The 19,972-nt window shown below is 45.9% G+C and overlaps 1 protein-coding gene across 1 annotated transcript; it reads right to left on the bottom strand.

Annotated features, from left to right (window-relative positions):
* Positions 1 to 3,657: 3,657 nt before the first annotated feature.
* Positions 3,658 to 15,162, bottom strand: sult4a1 (sulfotransferase family 4A member 1). Its single transcript, NM_001078854.1, is given in 7 exon segments — positions 3,658 to 4,258; positions 6,338 to 6,476; positions 6,579 to 6,673; positions 7,623 to 7,749; positions 8,348 to 8,428; positions 8,918 to 9,048; positions 14,797 to 15,162. Coding segments are annotated over 7 exon segments (855 nt in total). The 5' UTR covers positions 14,966 to 15,162; the 3' UTR covers positions 3,658 to 4,145.
* Between the last annotated feature and the right edge of the window lie 4,810 nt (positions 15,163 to 19,972).

The following is a 19,972-nucleotide window of genomic DNA, read 5'->3' as shown; positions in this document are numbered from 1 at the left end:
CCTGCTTTATGGCTGAGATTCTAGCTATCTGTATAACAGAGCATTCTGTCACAGTGGCACAGATCCTATCTGATCCCCCCATTGTAAGCAGCAGTCCTGCCCTGCTTTATGGCTGAGATTCTAGCTATCTGTATAACAGAGCATTCTGTCACAGTGGCACAGATCCTATCTGATCCCCCCCCCCCCCATTGTAAGCAGCAGTCCTGCCCTGCTTTATGGCTGAGATTCTAGCTATCTGTATAACAGAGCATTCTGTCACAGTGGCACAGATCCTATCTGATCCCCCCATTGTAAGCAGCAGTCCTGCCCTGCTTTATGGCTGAGATTCTAGCTATCTGTATAACAGAGCATTCTGTCACAGTGGCACAGATCCTATCTGATCCCCCCATTGTAAGCAGCAGTCCTGCCCTGCTTTATGGCTGAGATTCTAGCTATCTGTATAACAGAGCATTCTGTCACAGTGACACAGATCCTATCTGATCCCCCCATTGTAAGCAGCAGTCCTGCCCTGCTTTATGGCTGAGATTCTAGCTATCTGTATAACAGAGCATTCTGTCACAGTGGCACAGATCCTATCTGATCCCCCCCATTGTAAGCAGCAGTCCTGCCCTGCTTTATGGCTGAGATTCTAGCTATCTGTATAACAGAGCATTCTGTCACAGTGGCACAGATCCTATCTGATCCCCCATTGTAAGCAGCAGTCCTGCCCTGCTTTATGGCTGAGATTCTAGCTATCTGTATAACAGAGCATTCTGTCACAGTGGCACAGATCCTATCTGATCCCCCCATTGTAAGCAGCAGTCCTGCCCTGCTTTATGGCTGAGATTCTAGCTATCTGTATAACAGAGCATTCTGTCACAGTGGCACAAATCCTATCTGATCCCCCCATTGTAAGCAGCAGTCCTGCCCTGCTTTATGGCTGAGATTCTAGCTATCTGTATAACAGAGCATTCTGTCACAGTGGCACAGATCCTATCTGATCCCCCCCATTGTAAGCAGCAGTCCTGCCCTGCTTTATGGCTGAGATTCTAGCTATCTGTATAACAGAGCATTCTGTCACAGTGGCACAGATCCTATCTGATCCCCCCCCCCCCCATTGTAAGCAGCAGTCCTGCCCTGATTTATGGCTGGAAGATTCTAGCTATCTGTATAACAGAGCATTCTGTCACAGTGGCACAGATCCTATCTGATCCCCCCCATTGTAAGCAGCAGTCCTGCCCTGCTTTATGGCTGAGATTCTAGCTATCTGTATAACAGAGCATTCTGTCACAGTCATTTATTGTTGTTCATTGTTATCATTACTTTTCATAGCTTATCTTTCTTTTTAGACCCACTCCTTTTCATAGTTCAGCTTCTCATTTGAACCACTGCCTGGTTGCTAGGGTAATTTGGACCTTAGCAACCATATAGCTGCTAAAATACCAAGCTGGAGAGTTGCTGAATAAAAAGCTAAATAATAATAAAAAAAATGAACCAATTGCATATTGTTTCAGAATAGCACTCTCCACAACATACTAAAAGTTAATGTAGAGATTAATGGCCCATGTCTCAGACTTACTACATAATATTTCAAGGTCAAAAAACAAATATATCCTAAAGCTTTATTTCACATCCAGAAAGTCAATATAGATGGGCCTCTATTGTTTATGAATATCATACGAGCGCCACCCATGGGAGTCGTTCTCAGGAAGATTCAGCCTTCGGATCAATCGCTCTAATGCATTCTAATTGCACACACTGGTGCCACGTTTAAAATTGGCACAAAAAACCGAAGCCGCACTCAAATGATTGCAGTTTGGGTCCTTTTGTCCTCTTTTTTTACTGCCCGGCATCCTTTGGAAGCACATAGAGTGTAATAGAGCCCTTACTCTGTACGTGGGCTGCTCTCCTTCCCATGGCCAGGCCAGGGATAGGGCATCATCCATTTGCCACCCTAGGCCACGCAATATTGTTGCATCCAGTTGGAGCGAATTTTGTTTGTTTCTCGCTCTGACCACTTCTGTCTCCCTCATTATTATTTGATCGTTTGGCCCCAGGGCCAAATGAATGAATTAGCCTGATATTGGCCATCTTAGGTGGCCAAAACAGCGAAAGAGCTGCTCGTTTGGCCAAATGAGCGAATCTTATAATGTATGTCCACCTAAAAGGGGTGGTTTACTTTCAGTTAACCCTTCAGGAAGATGGCACTGTTATATATATAAAGGAAGTATAATTAACATGTTAGGGTGAAGACACACTGGGCTACTTAGTAGCAGCTTCTTGTCACGGCTACTAAATGCCAGAAAATCCCCTGCCATAGACAATAATGAGAATTGCCTTTGCTAAAACACACGTAGAGACAATTATCAGTAAATGAGCATTGTCTATGTTAGTAGCCGCGACAAGTAGCTGCTACTAGTAGCTCTGTGTGTCTTCACCCTTGAAAAAAGCCTTGTTGGACCTGAAACGTTGCTCAAACTGTCCTGAAATTGGCCGAAATGTAATAATGGCCTTTTATTACTGAAGAAATTCTCCTGACTGCTGCTGTTCATTGTGGACTTGGTAAATATTGTAATACTCTGATTACTGACAGATATAGAATAGACAATTCTAAGCACTTTTTCAATTGGTCTTCATTATTTATTTTCTCTAGTTTTTGAATTATTTGCTGCTTTCTTCTGACTCTTTGCAGCTTTCAAATGGGGGTCACTGACCCCGGCAGCCAAACCCTATTGCTCTGTGAGGCTCCAGTTTTATTGTTATTGTTACTTTTTATTCCTTATCTTTCTATTCAGCACCTCTCCTATTCATATTCCTGTCTCTCAGTCCAACCACTCCCTGGTTGCTAAGGTAACTTGGACTCTAGCAACCAAAAACCTATTGCTCTGTGAGGCTCCAGTTTTATTGTTACTTTTTATTCCTTATCTTTCTATTCAGCCCCTCTCCTATTCATATTCCTGTCTCTCATCCAACCCACTCCCTGGTTGCTAAGGTAACTTGGACTCTAGCAACCAAAAACCTATTGCTCTGTGAGGCTCCAGTTTTATTGTTATTGTTACTTTTTATTCCTTATCTTTCTATTCAGGCCCTCCCCTATTCATATACCCGTCTCTCATTCACACCACTCCCTGGTTGCTAAGGTAATTTGGACCCTAGCGACCAGATAACTGCTTAAAATTCCAAACTGGAGAGTCGCTAAACAAAAAGCTAAATAACTGAAAAACTACAAATAATAAAAAAATGAAGACCAATTGCAAATTGTCTCAGAATATCGCTCTCTACATTAGACTAAAAGTTAATATAAAGGTTGAACCACCCCTTAAGCTGTGCCAAGGGATTTGACATTAAGTATTGGACTGTGTTTTAAGAATTATATTTGGACTGGACTCCCAGAACCCCAGAGCATCTCCAAGTGGGCCACAGTAAAGATCCCTGCCGGCCCCCCGTTGGCCCCACCAGCCCGGACCTGATCCAAGCTGGCCTCCATATTGCTTCTACTTATATATATATATATATTCAGGGGGAGGGACGGGGCCCCCACGGGGAGCATTTGTGGACGGTGGGGCCCCTGGCACAGCAGTCCCACACACCCCCAGTCGGACCCTGCTCCGACCCACCCCTAATATTCTGTTTCCCCCATTTTAACATATTTTATCACCCACACAGAAAATATTGGTATTTAAGATGATATTTTTTTTATTTCAAACATGACAAGACCAAACAAACCAACACAACCACAAAGCCCTGAGATCTAAACGCAGCCCCCCCCCCCCACATTCCGCCCCCCCACGGAATATCAAAGATTCTTTCTATCTAAATTGAAAAGCGCTAAAAAATAACGTACAGGACATCACCCCGAGAACTGCGTCACAAAGCCATTGACAGCGAATTTATAGCAACCAATCACGTTCTTGCCGACTGACTCATGTGCTTGCAGGCCTCTCCAGAAAATGAGGGTTAGTGGAATATGTCAGCGCCGGGGCGGCCCGGAAGGTTCTAGACTGCTCAGGCACTGCAGGGGTTAACAGCGATTATATACGTAAATACAGCAGTTTGCTGGGCCCGGCCTTTGGCGCCGGTAGAACACAGACTATTTCCTATTGTGCAGAAAGGTATGTTGCTTTACTCAGTATAGGAATATATATATAGGCATGCATGTTATTAGTCTATAAGCTGAATTCAAAGGTGAGGTCCGACTTTCCCATCCGCTGCTTGTACACCAGGTCGAATTTCTCATTCATCGATACGGTGAAAATGTCCTTCCACAGGCCGACCCGCCCTACGGAAATATAGAAAGGGGGTACGGTAGTGTTTATTAGTAACTTCATACACCATATGGCCTAAAGTATCCGGATGCTGAGAACTCTATCCATAGGGGTATTATTATTTATGGGCAAACCCTTGTGTAATGCCAGTTGTTAGCTGGAGAGGTGTAAAGGCACCACCATTGGACTCATAAATGGCATTTTACCATCTGCCAGTCTGTATTGGGCAGTTGCCAAAGGAACTCTACCTACCTGGATGCATAATGCCAAGGGTGGAGGAGGAATAATGGACTGGGGCTGTTTCCATGGTTCCAGTGAAACCTCAAGGCTACAGGGTACAATGGCATTTCTGGCAATTCCATAGAACAGTTTCGGGGGGCTCTTTTGTCTTTCAGCACAATAATGCCCCCCATGCACAGAACCAGGTTTGTACAGAATGGGTTTGCTGAGATGGGAAGAACCTGGCTGCACAGAGCCCTGACCTCAACCCAACTGAACCCCTGTGAAATGAACTGGAACCCTGACTGTGAGCCTGATCCCCAACATCACTGCCCAATCTCTGACTGAATGGCAGCAACTCCCAGCAACATCTAGTGGGGACCTTCCCAGAAGGGCAGGGGCAGTTATAGCAGCAAAGGGAGGGGCAACCCAACTGAACCCCTGTGGGATGGAACCTCGACTGTGAGCCTGATCCCCAACATCACTGCCCAACCTCTGACTGAATGGAAGCAACTCCCAGCAACATCTAGTGGGGACCTTCCCAGAAGGGCAGGGGCAGTTATAGCAGCAAAGGGAGGGGCAACCCAACTGAACCCCTATGGGATGGAACCCCGACTGTGAGCCTGATCCCCAACATCAGTGCCCAACCTCACTAATGCCCTTGTGGCTGAATGGAAGCAACTCCCAGCAACATCTAGTGGGGACCTTCCCAGAAGGGCAGGGGCAGTTATAGCAGCAAAGGGAGGGGCAACCCAACTGAACCCCTGTGGGATGGAACCTCGACTGTGAGCCTGATCCCCAACATCACTGCCCAACCTCTGACTGAATGGCAGCAACTCCCAGCAACATCTAGTGGGGACCTTCTCCGAAAGGCAGGGGCAGTTATAGCAGCAATGGGAGGGGCAACTTCATATTCATCCCCTTGGATTGGGGACAAAATGGTTCCCAGATATATTTGTCCATATAGTGTTCCTAGGCCCACTGTCCTTTTTCCCAGTGTCTCACCGGCCTAGTCTGTCCATCAACATCTGGATGGAGCTCCACTGCTATGGAAGGTATATATTCCCTTTAATAATGGTATCGAGTGGTCCGGTTAATACCCACCTTGTACGTGCCGCGTTCTTCTAACATAGTATTACAAGCTAACTGCCTGCTCTCACACCTGTGTTAGATCTTCAGTATAAACACAAAGAATGAGCTAAAAAAAAAAAGACAGAACTGAAAAATAAACAAACAAAATGAAGAAAAATGTTAAAGCCAAATTAACGAGAAAGAACTAAAAAGGAAGAAACATGGCGCTGGCTGATCATGGCACGATACGATAAAATATTAGATGAAATGAGAGTTCCCCTTTACATTGGTATGTTATAGCTTAGCAACTTTTCAATTGGTCTTTATATCTTAATTTTTTATAGTTTTTAAATTATTTTCCTTCTTCTGACTCAAATGGGGGTCAGTGACCCCGGCAGCCAAACCCTATTGCTCTGTGAGGCTCCAGTTTTATTGTTATTGTTACTTTTTATTCCTTATCGTTCTCCTATTTAGATTCCAGCCTCCCATTCACACCACTTCCCGGTTGCTAGGGTAATGTTGCCCCTAGCAACCAGATAGCTGCTGAAAGTCCAAACTGGAGAGCTGCTGAACATAAAAACAAAGTAATTCAAAAACCACACATAATAAAAGGTAAAGACCAATTGCAAATTGTCTCAGAATAGTATTCTCTGCATAATACTAAAAGAAGGAAATGACCTGCCTATAGGGGAAATCATTTGCTCTACGTTGGCATCAAAGCTTCTCACCACTTTGATATGGGGGGAAACAATTGAAATCTGCCCTCAAATGTCACCTATAGATGGACCCCTTTGGGAATGTACCTCTGCCTATGGGCAGGGCCTCGGCGTTGCAACACTGGTCAATGAGAAGATGGCAGTGCTCGATCGTGGACTCTAACTGGGCTTTATCGTACGACACCCCCAGAAACCTGACGAGCTGCTCCACCATTGTTCCTAGGTCCTGTAAGGAGGCAGATATAGGCCGAGAAGAAGAAGAGAGTCAGTTTCTACACATATTCCATAATGGTGAATAATAACTCCAGGACCAGACCCCAGGACCTACCTTGTGCATGTCTTCATACTTGAGGAACAGGACATTGGAATCCAGGCGATGGTCCCAAAACTCTTGCACGTGATCAAACCATGAACCGTACCCCACTGCCGAAGAGAAAGAAACCCCCAGATGTATTTTCATGAACAGATATTGAACCCACTTTTGGTTAGTGAACCACTCGGTGGTGCTGGGTGACAACCATCCTTTCTTTTCTATGGTGTAAAATGGGGTGTGACTACACCAGGGCCCTGGGAGCCCCACTGTATTGCAGAATGAAGCTCCCTGGGTGGGGCCTTTGGATTAAGTATATTTTTTCTGTGTGCCAAGTGGGTTTCTGGGCTATGAATGGACTGGTACCCAATGGCACCAAGAGAACCACCAGTGGGTGGAATTGTCATTGAGTTCCAGCTTGGTGTCTTCCTACCCTTCTTGCACAAAATGGGGTGTGATTACACCAGGGCCCTGGGAGCCCCATTGTATTGCAGAATGAAGCTCCCTGGGTGGGGCCTTTGGATTAAGTATATTTTTTCTGTGTGCCAAGTGGGTTTCTTGGCTATGAATGGACTGGTACCCAATGGCACCAAGAGAAACACCAGTGGGTGGAATTGTCATTGAGTTCCAGCTTGGTGTCTTCCTACCTTTCCTGCACCAAGAGCATTCATCTTTCCTCCTTTCAATGTGATTGGATCAAGCAATCAGGGGTGCATGGGGTGTGTCTATAGGTCCCTGGGATGGGTCTACTCCCTGTCCAATTACCTTCTGCGGGAGCTCAACCCCCTGGACAAGCATTTCATGACTGTACCTCTTGCCCAACCTTTCTTGAAGGCCTCAGCCCATTGACTGCATTAGGAGATGTTTGTCCAATCACCTCTTATCCAGCTGTTTGTAGAACTAAACCTCTTAACCCAGTCATCCCCATAGAACCTCACCTTCTGTAAAGCTTAATTTCCCTTAAGGAGGGGGCATTTTTAGTTTTGTGTATTTGCTAGAAATTTCTACAGAACCTCCCTCCTTTCCCAAAACCCAATACAGAGCGAAAGGTAAAATTCTTACACTTGTCATTCATAAATCTCCTGCAGAATTCCTGGAATGTGCCTCGGTAGCTCATGGTCCTTAATGAGCGGTGGAACTGATAGTAGGACACTACGAGGTCTTTAGGGTTACGAGCCATATATATAACCTTCAAATAAAGAACAAAAGTGCGTAAGCCTTCCTCTACAACATTAAAGCCAATGGCTGTTCCTAGCTACATTGCTTAGTAATGGCCAAAGAACTGCAGGGTAGCCATGGACTTTACCCCATTAGCCATTATATCTCCTTTATCCCGTAATATATGCATATAAAGCATTATAAATCTAGGTGTGAGATTCCTCCTATATCCAAGGGGTGGAACTTGGTCACATAACCCCACCCACTGCGGTCGTTGGCCCATCCCCTGTCCAGTCTCTGACAAGGGAGAAGGTGGCAACTCTATCTCAGGCCGTCCCTACCTTGGACTTTTGTATGTAAAGGGAGCCCTAGGCCTTCTGGCCTTCTGACCATCCGCAACTTTATGTCTGAAGGTTCTTCTTCTCACAGTCCTTTTGGCTAAAGGGTTGGAGATAAAGGAGCCCCTTTTTAATGAGATCTCAAAAACTTGGTGCCCCTGCGTTTTTCACTTTTGAACGATTTTGGTCTTCAACAAAAAAGAGTATGTCCAAACCTATTTTTATTAAACATTAATGGGGAGCAATATGTAGGATTTTCATGGAAACTGCCAGCAAGCCATGCCCACTTACCTTGGAGTTACCATTATGTAAATCTGATGGGAGAAATCGGTAAGGGAGGTGACTCTTGATAAGACGAGGAGATGTCAGTTCCTACAAAAAAGTCCCACTGTCAGTATATACAATGCCCATTAGTACTATGCCGTGATACAGATATGCCAACCAGAAAGGAGACTGCTGATAATAAGCCTTCCCCTTCAATGGCCATCAAACCCTAAAGCTGAACTCCGTGCCAATGTTATTCATAGGGAAAATATAAACAGAGGTGGGAAGGCAGAAAGGGTGGAGCCTCTACTTGTAGGACTATTGCTCTTTATTAATTCCCAGCCATAAAGCATGGCAGTGCTGCTGTTATTTTACAGGAAGTTGTAGCAGTCACATATCATACAGTAAATACATTACCCATAGATAAGAAATACATAACCAAAACATTATCACATTAATGGTAGGAAAGATATATGGGGGGGCACAAGTTGTCCCATGAGCTGCTGTAGGACATACCATTGATATGAACATCTGGAGAGTGTGCAATGTGACTGTAGTGCTGGAAAATTAACTTGGATGGATTTAATTAAAATGTACCTTAATGATGTCGAGGCCCGGCTGAGGATACTCTAGAACGGGAAGCTGTTCATCGATATTCATAAGTCCAATTTCATCCGGGTCGGCTCCCTGGCTCACCAGATACACCACCTCTTGCAGTAAACTGGTACCTACAAGACAGTTCCATGCTGTACTGTAAGGCATTCTGGGAAGTGGCTTGCATTGGGGTCTTAGATTGAGACAGTAGGGTAAGATGAAAACAGTAGGACAAGATGGAGACAGTAGGGCAACATGGAGATAGTAAGACAAGATGGAGACAGTAGGGCAAGATGGAGACAGTAGGGCAAGATGGGGACAGTAGGGCAAGATGGAGACAGTAGGGCAAGATGGGGACAGTAGGGCAAGATGGGGACAGTAGGGCAAGATGGAGACAGTAGGGCAAGATGGGGACAGTAGGGCAAGATAAAGAAAGCAAGACAAGATGGAGACAGTAGGGACAAGATGAAGAAAGCAGGACAAGATTGAGACAGTAGGACAAGATGGAGACAGTAGGGACAAGATGAAGAAAGCAGGACAAGATTGAGACAGTAGGACAAGATGGAGACAGTAGGGTAAGATAGAGACAGTAGGGCACGACGGAGAAAGCAGGACAAGATGGAGACAGTAGGGCAAGATGAAAATAGTAGGACAAGATGGAGAAAATAGAACAAGATGAAGACAAGAGGGCAAGATGGAGACATTTGTGCAAGATGGCTACAGTAGGGCAAAAATAAGACAAGACAGAGAGTAGGGTAGGATGGAGACAGTATGGCAAGATGGAGACAGTGGGGCAAGATGGAGACAGTATAGTAAGATGGAGACAGTAGAAAAAGATTGAGACAGTAGGACAAGATGAAGAAAGTAGAACAAGATAGAGACAGTTGGGGAACATAGTGACAGTTAGGCAAAATGGTGACAGCAGATAGAAGACAGACACAGTAGCACAAGATAGAGAATAAAGCACAAGACAATAACAATAGGGCAAGATGGAGACAGTAGGGCAAGATGGAGAGAGTTGGACCAGATAGAGACAGTAGGGCAACACTGGAAGTGTAGGGTGAGATGGTGAAAATAATAATAGATGTTGAGAGCAATGGAAGAGACCAAAAGAAGGACAAGATGAGGGCAACAAGGGCAAGATGGCCGCAGTGCCACTTTGTATCAGTGTTGCCCAACCTGTGGCCCTTTAGCTGCTGTTGAAGTACAAGTTGTATTGCTGCCGGCTGGACAGTCCTACACAAAGTATGTTTTTATGAGGGAAAGTAAAGATGCCTGGGCTTAAATTAACTACATAGTCAGTAAATATATCTCAGTGAAACAATGCAGAGCCCAAGCCACCTGTAATTGAATTCTGTCACAGGCCAGCTAATTGGACAAAGCCAGGACTCTTGCTGAGAACATTAAATTATCTCACGTAATCTAATAAAGGCCTGGCGTTCCTACAGAACCTCAGTTGCTATGCCAGGAATCCGGGAGTAGGAATTCTGGTGAGACCAGAAGCAGAAATACATTAAGAGATCCTTCCAACTGCCCTCTACTAGTGAATACGTCCCAGTAAAAGCTTCTAAATTCATTTCATTATAAATGCAAGAGCATGGGCCAATGAGAATTCAGCCTATTATTATATTGTTTATATAGCTTCAACACCTGGACTCAATGTGTCCCACTCACATTCTCAAACTATATTAAACCTCACCACAACATATTTTAGCACCAAACACCTAGTTCTTTCTTCTGTTGTCTGATTATACTGTAGTCTCCCTATGCTAGATGGCAGCAAGATGGCTAGTGTAGTGCTTTTAGACTGGTTTCACGCTGGACCTTCTGCTTCCATTCTCATTGCATTAATCAGCTTTCTAAAGCAAGCATCTTACACTTAATTATAGATGCAAGAGCATGGGCCAATGAGAATTCAGCCTTTTATTATATTTTTATATAGCTTCAACATCTGGACTCAATGTGTCCCACTCACATTCTCAAACTATATCTAACCTCACCACAACTTATTTTAGCACCAAACCTCTAGTCCCTTCTTCTGTTGTTTGATTATACTGTCGTCTCCCTATGCTAGATAGCAGCAAGATGGCTGATGTAGTGCTTTTAGACTGGTTTCATACTGGACCTTCCGCTTCCATTGGTAAAGAGTTAACACTTATAAAACTAACCCCAAACCTTGGCAAAGTAGATAGCTTCAACTTAATTACAGATTCATGAGAATTCACCAATGAGAATGCTTCTTATGCTGCTTTTTTACATAGGGAGATTATTTTGTATATTTTTGGGTTCATGATATTACATGAAACCCATGAGCAGCAGTGTTAACACCATTGACAAGAAAGCATTTATACTCCCAACCCAAAGGTTCTGCTTAGGGAAACCCGATCCCTGTATCCTCATCACAACCCAATCACTAGAGAAAACATCCCATGTTATTACATCCTAACCGGATAGTGACGGTGCTTGGAGATTGCTCCGTGTTTGTATTGATGGATATTTAGCCGAGAGCTCTCAGTGCTTCTAAATGAGTATCCTTACCGGCAAGGAACGGCTGGTCACAGAGAGCAGAGCATTAATCACAGCATTGATTTTTCTTTCTGTTCTACAGGAAGAGAATTCTAAGTGCGTCATGGAGATGGCAAATAATAACAGGGAGTGATGGAAAGGTTGTTTATAGACAGAATGGAAACCACTGAGGGGTTCTGTGCCCATATAAAGGCACAAGGCTGCAGGCTGAGTTATACAGGGAACTCTGAGTATCACTCATGTATTATAAGGGATAATGTACCCCCTACTGTAAATGATAAGGATATTAGCAGTCACTGAGGGGTTCTGTGCCCCCCATATAAAGGCACAAGGCTGCAGGCTGAGTTATACAGGGAACTCTGAGTATCACTCATGTATTATAAGGGATCATGTACCCCCTACTGTAAATGATAAGGATATTAGCAGTCACTGAGGGGTTCTGTGCCCATATAAAGGCACAAGGCTGCAGGCTGAGTTATACAGGGAACTCTGAGTATCACTCATGTATTATAAGGGATAATGTACCCCCTACTGTAAATGATAAGGATATTAGCAGTCACTGAGGGTTCTGTGCCCCCCATATAAAGGCACAAGGCTGCAGGCTGAGTTATACAGGGAACTCTGAGTATCACTCATGTATTATAAGGGATAATGTACCCCCTACTGTAAATGATAAGGATATTAGCAGTCACTGAGGGGTTCTGTGCCCCCCATATAAAGGCACAAGGCTGCAGGCTGAGTTATACAGGGAACTCTGAGTATCACTCATGTATTATAAGGGATAATGTACCCCCTACTGTAAATGATAAGGATATTAGCAGTCACTGAGGGGTTCTGTGCCCCCCATATAAAGGCACAAGGCTGCAGGCTGAGTTATACAGGGAACTCTGAGTATCACTCATGTATTATAAGGGATAATGTACCCCCTACTGTAAATGATAAGGATATTAGCAGTCACTGAGGGGTTCTGTGCCCCCCATATAAAGGCACAAGGCTGCAGGCTGAGTTATACAGGGAACTCTGAGTATCACTCATGTATTATAAGGGATAATGTACCCCCTACTGTAAATGATAAGGATATTAGCAGTCACTGAGGGGTTCTGTGCCCCCCATATAAAGGCACAAGGCTGCAGGCTGAGTTATACAGGGAACTCTGAGTATCACTCATGTATTATAAGGGATAATGTACCCCCTACTGTAAATGATAAGGATATTAGCAGTCACTGAGGGGTTCTGTGCCCCCCATATAAAGGCACAAGGCTGCAGGCTGAGTTATACAGGGAACTCTGAGTATCACTCATGTATTATAAGGGATAATGTACCCCCTACTGTAAATGATAAGGATATTAGCAGTCACTGAGGGGCTCTGTGCCCCCCATATAAAGGCACAAGGCTGCAGGCTGAGTTATACAGGGAACTCTGAGTATCACTCATGTATTATAAGGGATAATGTACCCCCTACTGTAAATGATAAGGATATTAGAAGGATTCTCATTGGATGATTCATTTGCATAATAATTGGGTCACTGGTACTCTAGACTCTTATTGTGCAATATTGCTTTTAGCACACAACCCTAGTGTTGCTGAACTACACCTCCCAGCATCTGGAATCAGAGAATTCCCATTGGGGGATACCTTTGTATATCAGTGGGGTCACTGGCTCTGGAGAGTGGGGGGAAACTTCTTGCTGAGCAATATTTCTTTATAAATACAACCCAGGTGTAGCTGGACTACGGCTCCCAGCAAGCTTTAACCCTTGACAATACGGTAAAATATGTTGGGATTTGTAGTCAAGCAATAACCAAGGAAATTGCAGTTGAAAAACAGTGTTAAAGGGGTGGATTGCCTTAAAGTTAACTTTTAGTATGATATATAAGGGCCTTAATTCTAAACAACCTTTCAATTGGTCTTCATTAACTTACTTTTTACAGTTTTTAAATTATTTCCCTTCTTCTTCTGACTCTTTGCAGCTTTCAAATGGGGGTCACTGACCCCGGCAGCCAAACCCGATTGCTCTGTGAGGCTCCAGTTTTATTGTTATTGTTACTTTTTATTCCTTATCTTTCTATTCAGCCCCTCCCCTATTCATATTCCTGTCTCTCATCCAAACCACTGCCTGGTTGCTAAGGTAACTTGGACCCCAGCAACCAAAACCCTATTGCTCTGTGAGGCTCCAGTTTTATTGTTATTGTTACTTTTTATTCCTTATCTTTCTATTCAGCCCCTCCCCTATTCATATTCCTGTCTCTCATCCAAACCACTCCCTGGTTGCTAAGGTAACTTGGACCCCAGCAACCAAAAACCTATTGCTCTGTGAGGCTCCAGTTTTATTGTTATTGTTACTTTTTATTCCTTATCTTTCTATTCAGCCCCTCCCCTATTTATATATCCGTCTCTCATTCATACCACTCCCTGGTTACTAAGGTAACTTTGACCCTAGCAACAAGATAGCTGCTGAAACTCCAAACTGGAGAGCTGCTGAATAAAAAGGGAAATCAGTAAAAAAATAATAAAAAACGAAGACCAATTGCAAATTGTCTTAGAATATCACTCTATACATGATACTAAAAGTTAACTCAAAGGTGACCAACCCCTGATAGGCTGTAATCCAATTGTTGGCCTGTGGATTCATTCATTTAAACTGCTGCCCAGTTGCTACGGTAAATGGGACCCTAACGACCAGACAGTTTGCCTTCCATGTGGGAAGATGATGCAGTTAAATAATTAAAAAAACAAAGAATATAAAGTAAAGCCCAATGGAATATGTCACAGGGCCATTTTCTGTGCCATTAACCAGTTATTCAAACTCAATCTGAAGGTGAACTTCCCCTTTATATTATATATACAGTATATATATATATATATATATTACAGAATATTCCTGTTGGTCCTACTGAGCCCAGCACTGCAGCGCGTGATTAATAATGCAAAATTATAAATAAATACTGGCAGCGCCCGTAACCAGCCTGCGGAATTGGCATGGGAATATGGGAATAGAGAGACGCAGACGGATTTATGGAACTTTAAAGGTCAAGTACAACGCAGATATTCAGGCAGAGGGCCCTGTAAGTCAAGGCAGATGGTCAGAGGAAGGGTTAATGTGCTGACGCTGAGCTCATTCTCAGGGCCCCCCCCCCTGTACATGATGTCATTGTCTGGGGGATCATCACTTGCTCATACATTATACAATCAATACCCCCCCCCCAGGCTCCATAAATACCCTTAATACCACCAAGACAGTGTAAATACACCCCCAGATCAGGGGGGCTTTCCCCTTCTGCATCATGTATTTGTATTCCTAGAGCTTCCTGACCCCCCAATGCAGCCCCCCCAGTTCATGCTAAGGATGCTGTTACCTGATTTGGGGTAGGTGACAATCCAGATATCATTCTTCCTGACAGGGAAATCTGATATTTCCTCCATTTTTCCCCGGCAGAAGGGAGGCAACCGGATCCCATTGTACTCAAAGTACTTGCTCTCAAATTCACAGGGGGTGCTGGGGGTCTCCGCTTCACTCTCCGCCATGCTCGGGGCTCCTGGGGGGCAAGTGGCTGCAGGGGTTGGCTAGCAGGGGGAGGGCCAGTGTGCTGTAGGGGTGGCTAGGCTGTTACAGCTGTGGGCTTGGGTATCAGTGGGGCCACTGGCCTGTGCCTGGGCTGGCTGGGTGAGAGTGGGTGAGAGTGGGCTCGCAGGGGGGATGGCTGGGCAAGTGGGCTGGCAACTGTGCAAAGTGACAGCCGCCTGTTGGGGAAACTGGAAAGCAAAGAGAGAGGGGCGGCTGTCTATAAAGTTGGGCTGGCAGAGCAGAGAAATGATTGGCTCCCAGAATGTAAGGGGGGGCTGATGGGTACTCTGGGGGGGCTGATGGGTACCCTGGGGGGGCTGATGGGTACTCTGGGGGGGCTGATGGGTACAGGTGGAGAGACCTCCTTAGAGCCCTGAGACTGCTGACTGCGGAAGCAATGCTCTCTCATACAAATAGAGACAGCAGCAGAGCTTGGGTAGATGAAGAGGCAGAGTGCTGTAGACCTTTGGCTCAGGAGATGAGAGTGCAGAGAGAGTGCTGTAAATCCCTGGCACAGGAGATGAGAGTGCAGGATTGCCAGTGGAGAGAGAGTCCAGTGAAGAGAGAGTGTTGTAAATCCCTGGCACAGGAGGAGAGAGTGCTGTAAATCCCTGGCACAGGAGGAGAGAGTGCAGGATTGCCAGTGGAAAGAGAGTGCTGTAAATCCCTGGCACAGGAAGAGAGAGTGCAGGCTTATGTGGGCACAGGAGTAGAGAGAGTGCTGTAAATCCCTGGCACAGGAGATGAGAGTGCTGTAAATCCCTGGCACAGGAGATGAGAGTGCTGTAAATCCCTGGCACAGGAGATGAGAGTGCTGTAAATCCCTGGCACAGGAGATGAGAGTGCTGTAAATCCCTGGCACAGGAGATGAGAGTGCTGTAAATCCCTGGCACAGAAGGAGAGAGTGCTGTAAATCCCTGGCACAGGAAGAGAGAGTGCAGGATTGGCAGTAGAGAGAGAGTGCTGTAAATCCCTGGCACAGGAGGAGAGAGTGCAGGCTTCGGTGGGCAGAGGAGCAGAGAGAGTGCTAGAGAGCCGAGTATAGAGGAGGAGACAGGCAGGGAAGAGGGTGATGTAATGCGATTGTTGGGATGCAGCAGTCGCTCTCACCTACACACACTGGGTACCAGCAGGGGGCGCGCATGCGCAGTCTATCCTTCCTCCCTTCCCATCAGTAACGCTGGGAGATCGCTACATCGGGACAGAGAGTGAATGTCCGAATTGCCCAGATCTGGGCAGTCACAACTCACCGTGTAGATAAAGAGGGGTAGTTTGTGGGAGGAGGGCATTACTGGGGCAGAAGGGCATCAGTTGGTGCAGTCTTTAACCCTTTATTTCATGAAGAATGTTACTGTGGAGGCCAGTAGCCAGGTTGCAACCCCACTGGGTCCATTTAACCCTTCATTGTGCCTAAGGGCATCACTTCCTTTTAGGTTCACCTTTACTGTAACTTTTAGTATATTATAGAATTAACAATTCTAAGCCACTTTTCAATTGGTCTTCATTATTTATTCCTTATAGTTTTTCATTATTTGCCTTCAAATGGGGGTCACTGACCCCGGCAGCCAAACCCTGTTGCTCTGTGAGGCTCCAGTTTTATTGTTATTGTTACTTTTTATTCCTTATCTTTCTATTCAGCCCCTCCCCTATTCATATACCAGTCTCTCATTCACATCACTCCCTGGTTGCTAAGGTAATTTGGACCCTAGCAACCAGCTAGCTAGCCCAAATCCCAGGTTTAAGGAACATGCTGTTCTATGACCCTGTTACACATTCTAAGACTAAGGATAAATATACTGAGTACTTGGACCTGTGCCCGTCCCCTCTGTACACAGTTGGCTATAGTGCCAGGCTGTTGTCTATTTGTGCCCCAGATCAATGATTTCATTGGTAACGAGCTGACTAATAACCTGGTGTAATTAAGCAATAAAAGTGCCAACAGGACATTTTCTTAGCTTTTAGTATGATGTAGAGACAATTTGCAATTGGTCTTCATTTTTTATTATTTGCTTTTTGTTCAGCAACTCTCCGGTTTGGAATTTTTTCCGCTATCTGGTTGCTAGGGTCCAGTTTAACCTAGCAACCAGGCAGTGGTTTAAAAGAGAGACAGGGATATGAATAGGGGAGGGGCTGAATAGAAAGATAAGGAATAAAAAGTAACAATAACAATAAAACTGGAGCCTCACAGAGCAATAGGGTTTGGCTGCCGGGGTCAGTGACCCCCATTTGAAAGCTGGAAAGATCAAGGCAAATAATTAAAAAACTATTAAAAATAACAAATGAAGACCAATATATGCACTGTATTAGTCTTGGCACAAGCAGAACCTCTCCAGGACTTTTTGCCCCAGTGAACTCTGTAACACACAGTCTGGATGGAATTGTGCCCTCGCTGATTAGCCCCGTGCCAACGCCTGCCCTTATGCCACTGTCTGATGCCCTTTGTTCCCCCAGAGACACAAACTCTGATAGGAAGGAATCTACACTCGAGAGCTTTATCTTAATGGGGAATTAAAGGAGACATAACCCTCCCAATAAATAGTGACTGTCTGTGGCACCTTACAGCCCCCCTGGCATTCCCAGTACCCAGAGGCACAAACAGCCCCCCAGCCCAATAAATAGTGACTGTCTGTGGCACCTTACAGCCCCCCTGGCATTCCCAGTACCCAGAGGCACAAACAGCCCCCCAGCCCAATAAATAGTGACTGTCTGTGGCACCTTACAGCCCCCCTGGCATTCCCAGTACCCAGAGGCACAAACAGCCCCCCCAGCCCAATAAATAGTGACTGTCTGTGGCACCTTACAGCCCCCCTGGCATTCCCAGTACCCAGAGGCACAAACAGCCCCCCAGCCCAATAAATAGTGACTGTCTGTGGCACCTTACAGCCCCCCTGGCATTCCCAGTACCCAGAGGCACAAACAGCCCCCCCCCAGCCCAATAAATAGTGACTGTGGCACCTTACAGCCCCCCCCTGGCATTCCCAGTACCCAGAGGCACAAACAGCCCCCCCAGCCCAATAAATAGTGACTGTCTGTGGCACCTTACAGCCCCCCTGGCATTCCCAGTACCCAGAGGCACAAACAGCCCCCCCAGCCCAATAAATAGTGACTGTCTGTGGCACCTTACAGCCCCCCTGGCATTCCCAGTACCCAGAGGCACAAACAGCCCCCCCCCCAGCCCAATAAATAGTGACTGTCTGTGGCACCTTACAGCCCCCCTGGCATTCCCAGTACCCAGAGGCACAAACAGCCCCCCCCAGCCCAATAAATAGTGACTGTCTGTGGCACCTTACAGCCCCCCTGGCATTCCCAGTACCCAGAGGCACAAACAGCCCCCCCCCAGCCCAATAAATAGTGACTGTCTGTGGCACCTTACAGCCCCCCTGGCATTCCCAGTACCGAGAGGCACAAACAGCCCCCCCCCAGCCCAATAAATAGTGACTGTCTGTGGCACCTTACAGCCCCCCTGGCATTCCCAGTACCCAGAGGCACAAACAGCCCCCCCAGCCCCAATAAATAGTGACTGTCTGTGGCACCTTACAGCCCCCCTGGCATTCCCAGTACCCAGAGGCACAAACAGCCCCCCAGCCCAATAAATAGTGACTGTCTGTGGCACCTTACAGCCCCCCTGGCATTCCCAGTACCCAGAGGCACAAACAGCCCCCCCAGCCCAATAAATAGTGACTGTCTGTGGCACCTTACAGCCCCCCTGGCATTCCCAGTACCCAGAGGCACAAACAGCCCCCCCAGCCCAATAAATAGTCACTGTGTATAGCACCTTACAGCCCCCCTGGCATTCCCAGTACCCAGAGGCACAAACAGCCCCCCCAGCCCAATAAATAGTCACTGTGTATAGCACCTTACCCCATGAGAGAGGCGGATGCACAGTGGCCTGACCGGTAATACTACCCCTTCACTTACATTTAAAGACTGCACTGAGCGCTAAATAACCACGGGAGCTTCCCAAATATATACAGAACCCTCTCTGTGTGTATAAAGCTGCTGCCCGAGGCACAGGCTCTTGGGTAATTTTACAGATAACTTGCACTATTGGGTCTGTCTGTCACTTTCCCTTCCCTGCACTGCTGGTTCTGACTCCTGATACAACTCCCCAATATCCATTCATTCCTCATTCTCACTGGGTTTATAGTTATGTGTAACTGTCACTGTGTCTGTCCCTTTCCCTTCCCTGCACTGCTGGTTCTGACTCCTGATACAACTCCCCAATACCCATTCATTCCTCATTCTCACTGGGTTTATAGTTATGTGTAACTGTCACTGTGTCTGTCCCTTTCCCTTCCCTGCACTGCTGGTTCTGACTCCTGATACAACTCCCCAATATCCATTCATTCCTCATTCTCACTGGGTTTATAGTTATGTGTAACTGTCACTGTGTCTGTCCCTTTCCCTTCCCTGCACTGCTGGTTCTGACTCCTGATACTGTGCCCAGTAATGAAAGGGTTAATTCATACCATTCTATCCTGCGGTTCTATACCCCTGGGACTGGACAGCAACACTGAACCCAGACAAATATTGATCGAGACTAATTGTTTCCTGTGTTTAGCAATAATATCCGCTCCCATAGGTACTGACCCAGTGGGTCCAATGGAATCAATTAACACTTGTGTTGCCAGGTAGTGGAACATATACAATTTCCCTTATGTGAATGCAATGATTAATACCAGTGGATATTTACCCTATAGCTCTGGGGCCCCCAGTAGCCCAGCGCCTTCTTTATGGTTCTGCCCCAGGCAGATATAGTACAACCACATCCATTTCAAATAAAAAAAGACCAACTGCAAACTTAGAATATGCTTTTCCCTTTAAACCATATCCAGTGTCCATATTCGTGTCGTGTCCTCGCCGGGTCGGGCTGTTCCTGACAGAGTCAGACTGTCTCAGGCCGAGGGTAACACGACCCGACTACGCGCTTCTCCAATTACAATTCCAGAACCAAGTGGTGTTGGGGG

The sequence above is a fragment of the Xenopus tropicalis genome, chromosome 3 (genome assembly GCF_000004195.4).
Source record: "Xenopus tropicalis strain Nigerian chromosome 3, UCB_Xtro_10.0, whole genome shotgun sequence".
Taxonomy (NCBI): domain Eukaryota; kingdom Metazoa; phylum Chordata; class Amphibia; order Anura; family Pipidae; genus Xenopus; species Xenopus tropicalis.
Note: the sequence above shows the minus strand (reverse complement) of the source record. Positions and strands in the feature narration are given on the sequence as shown.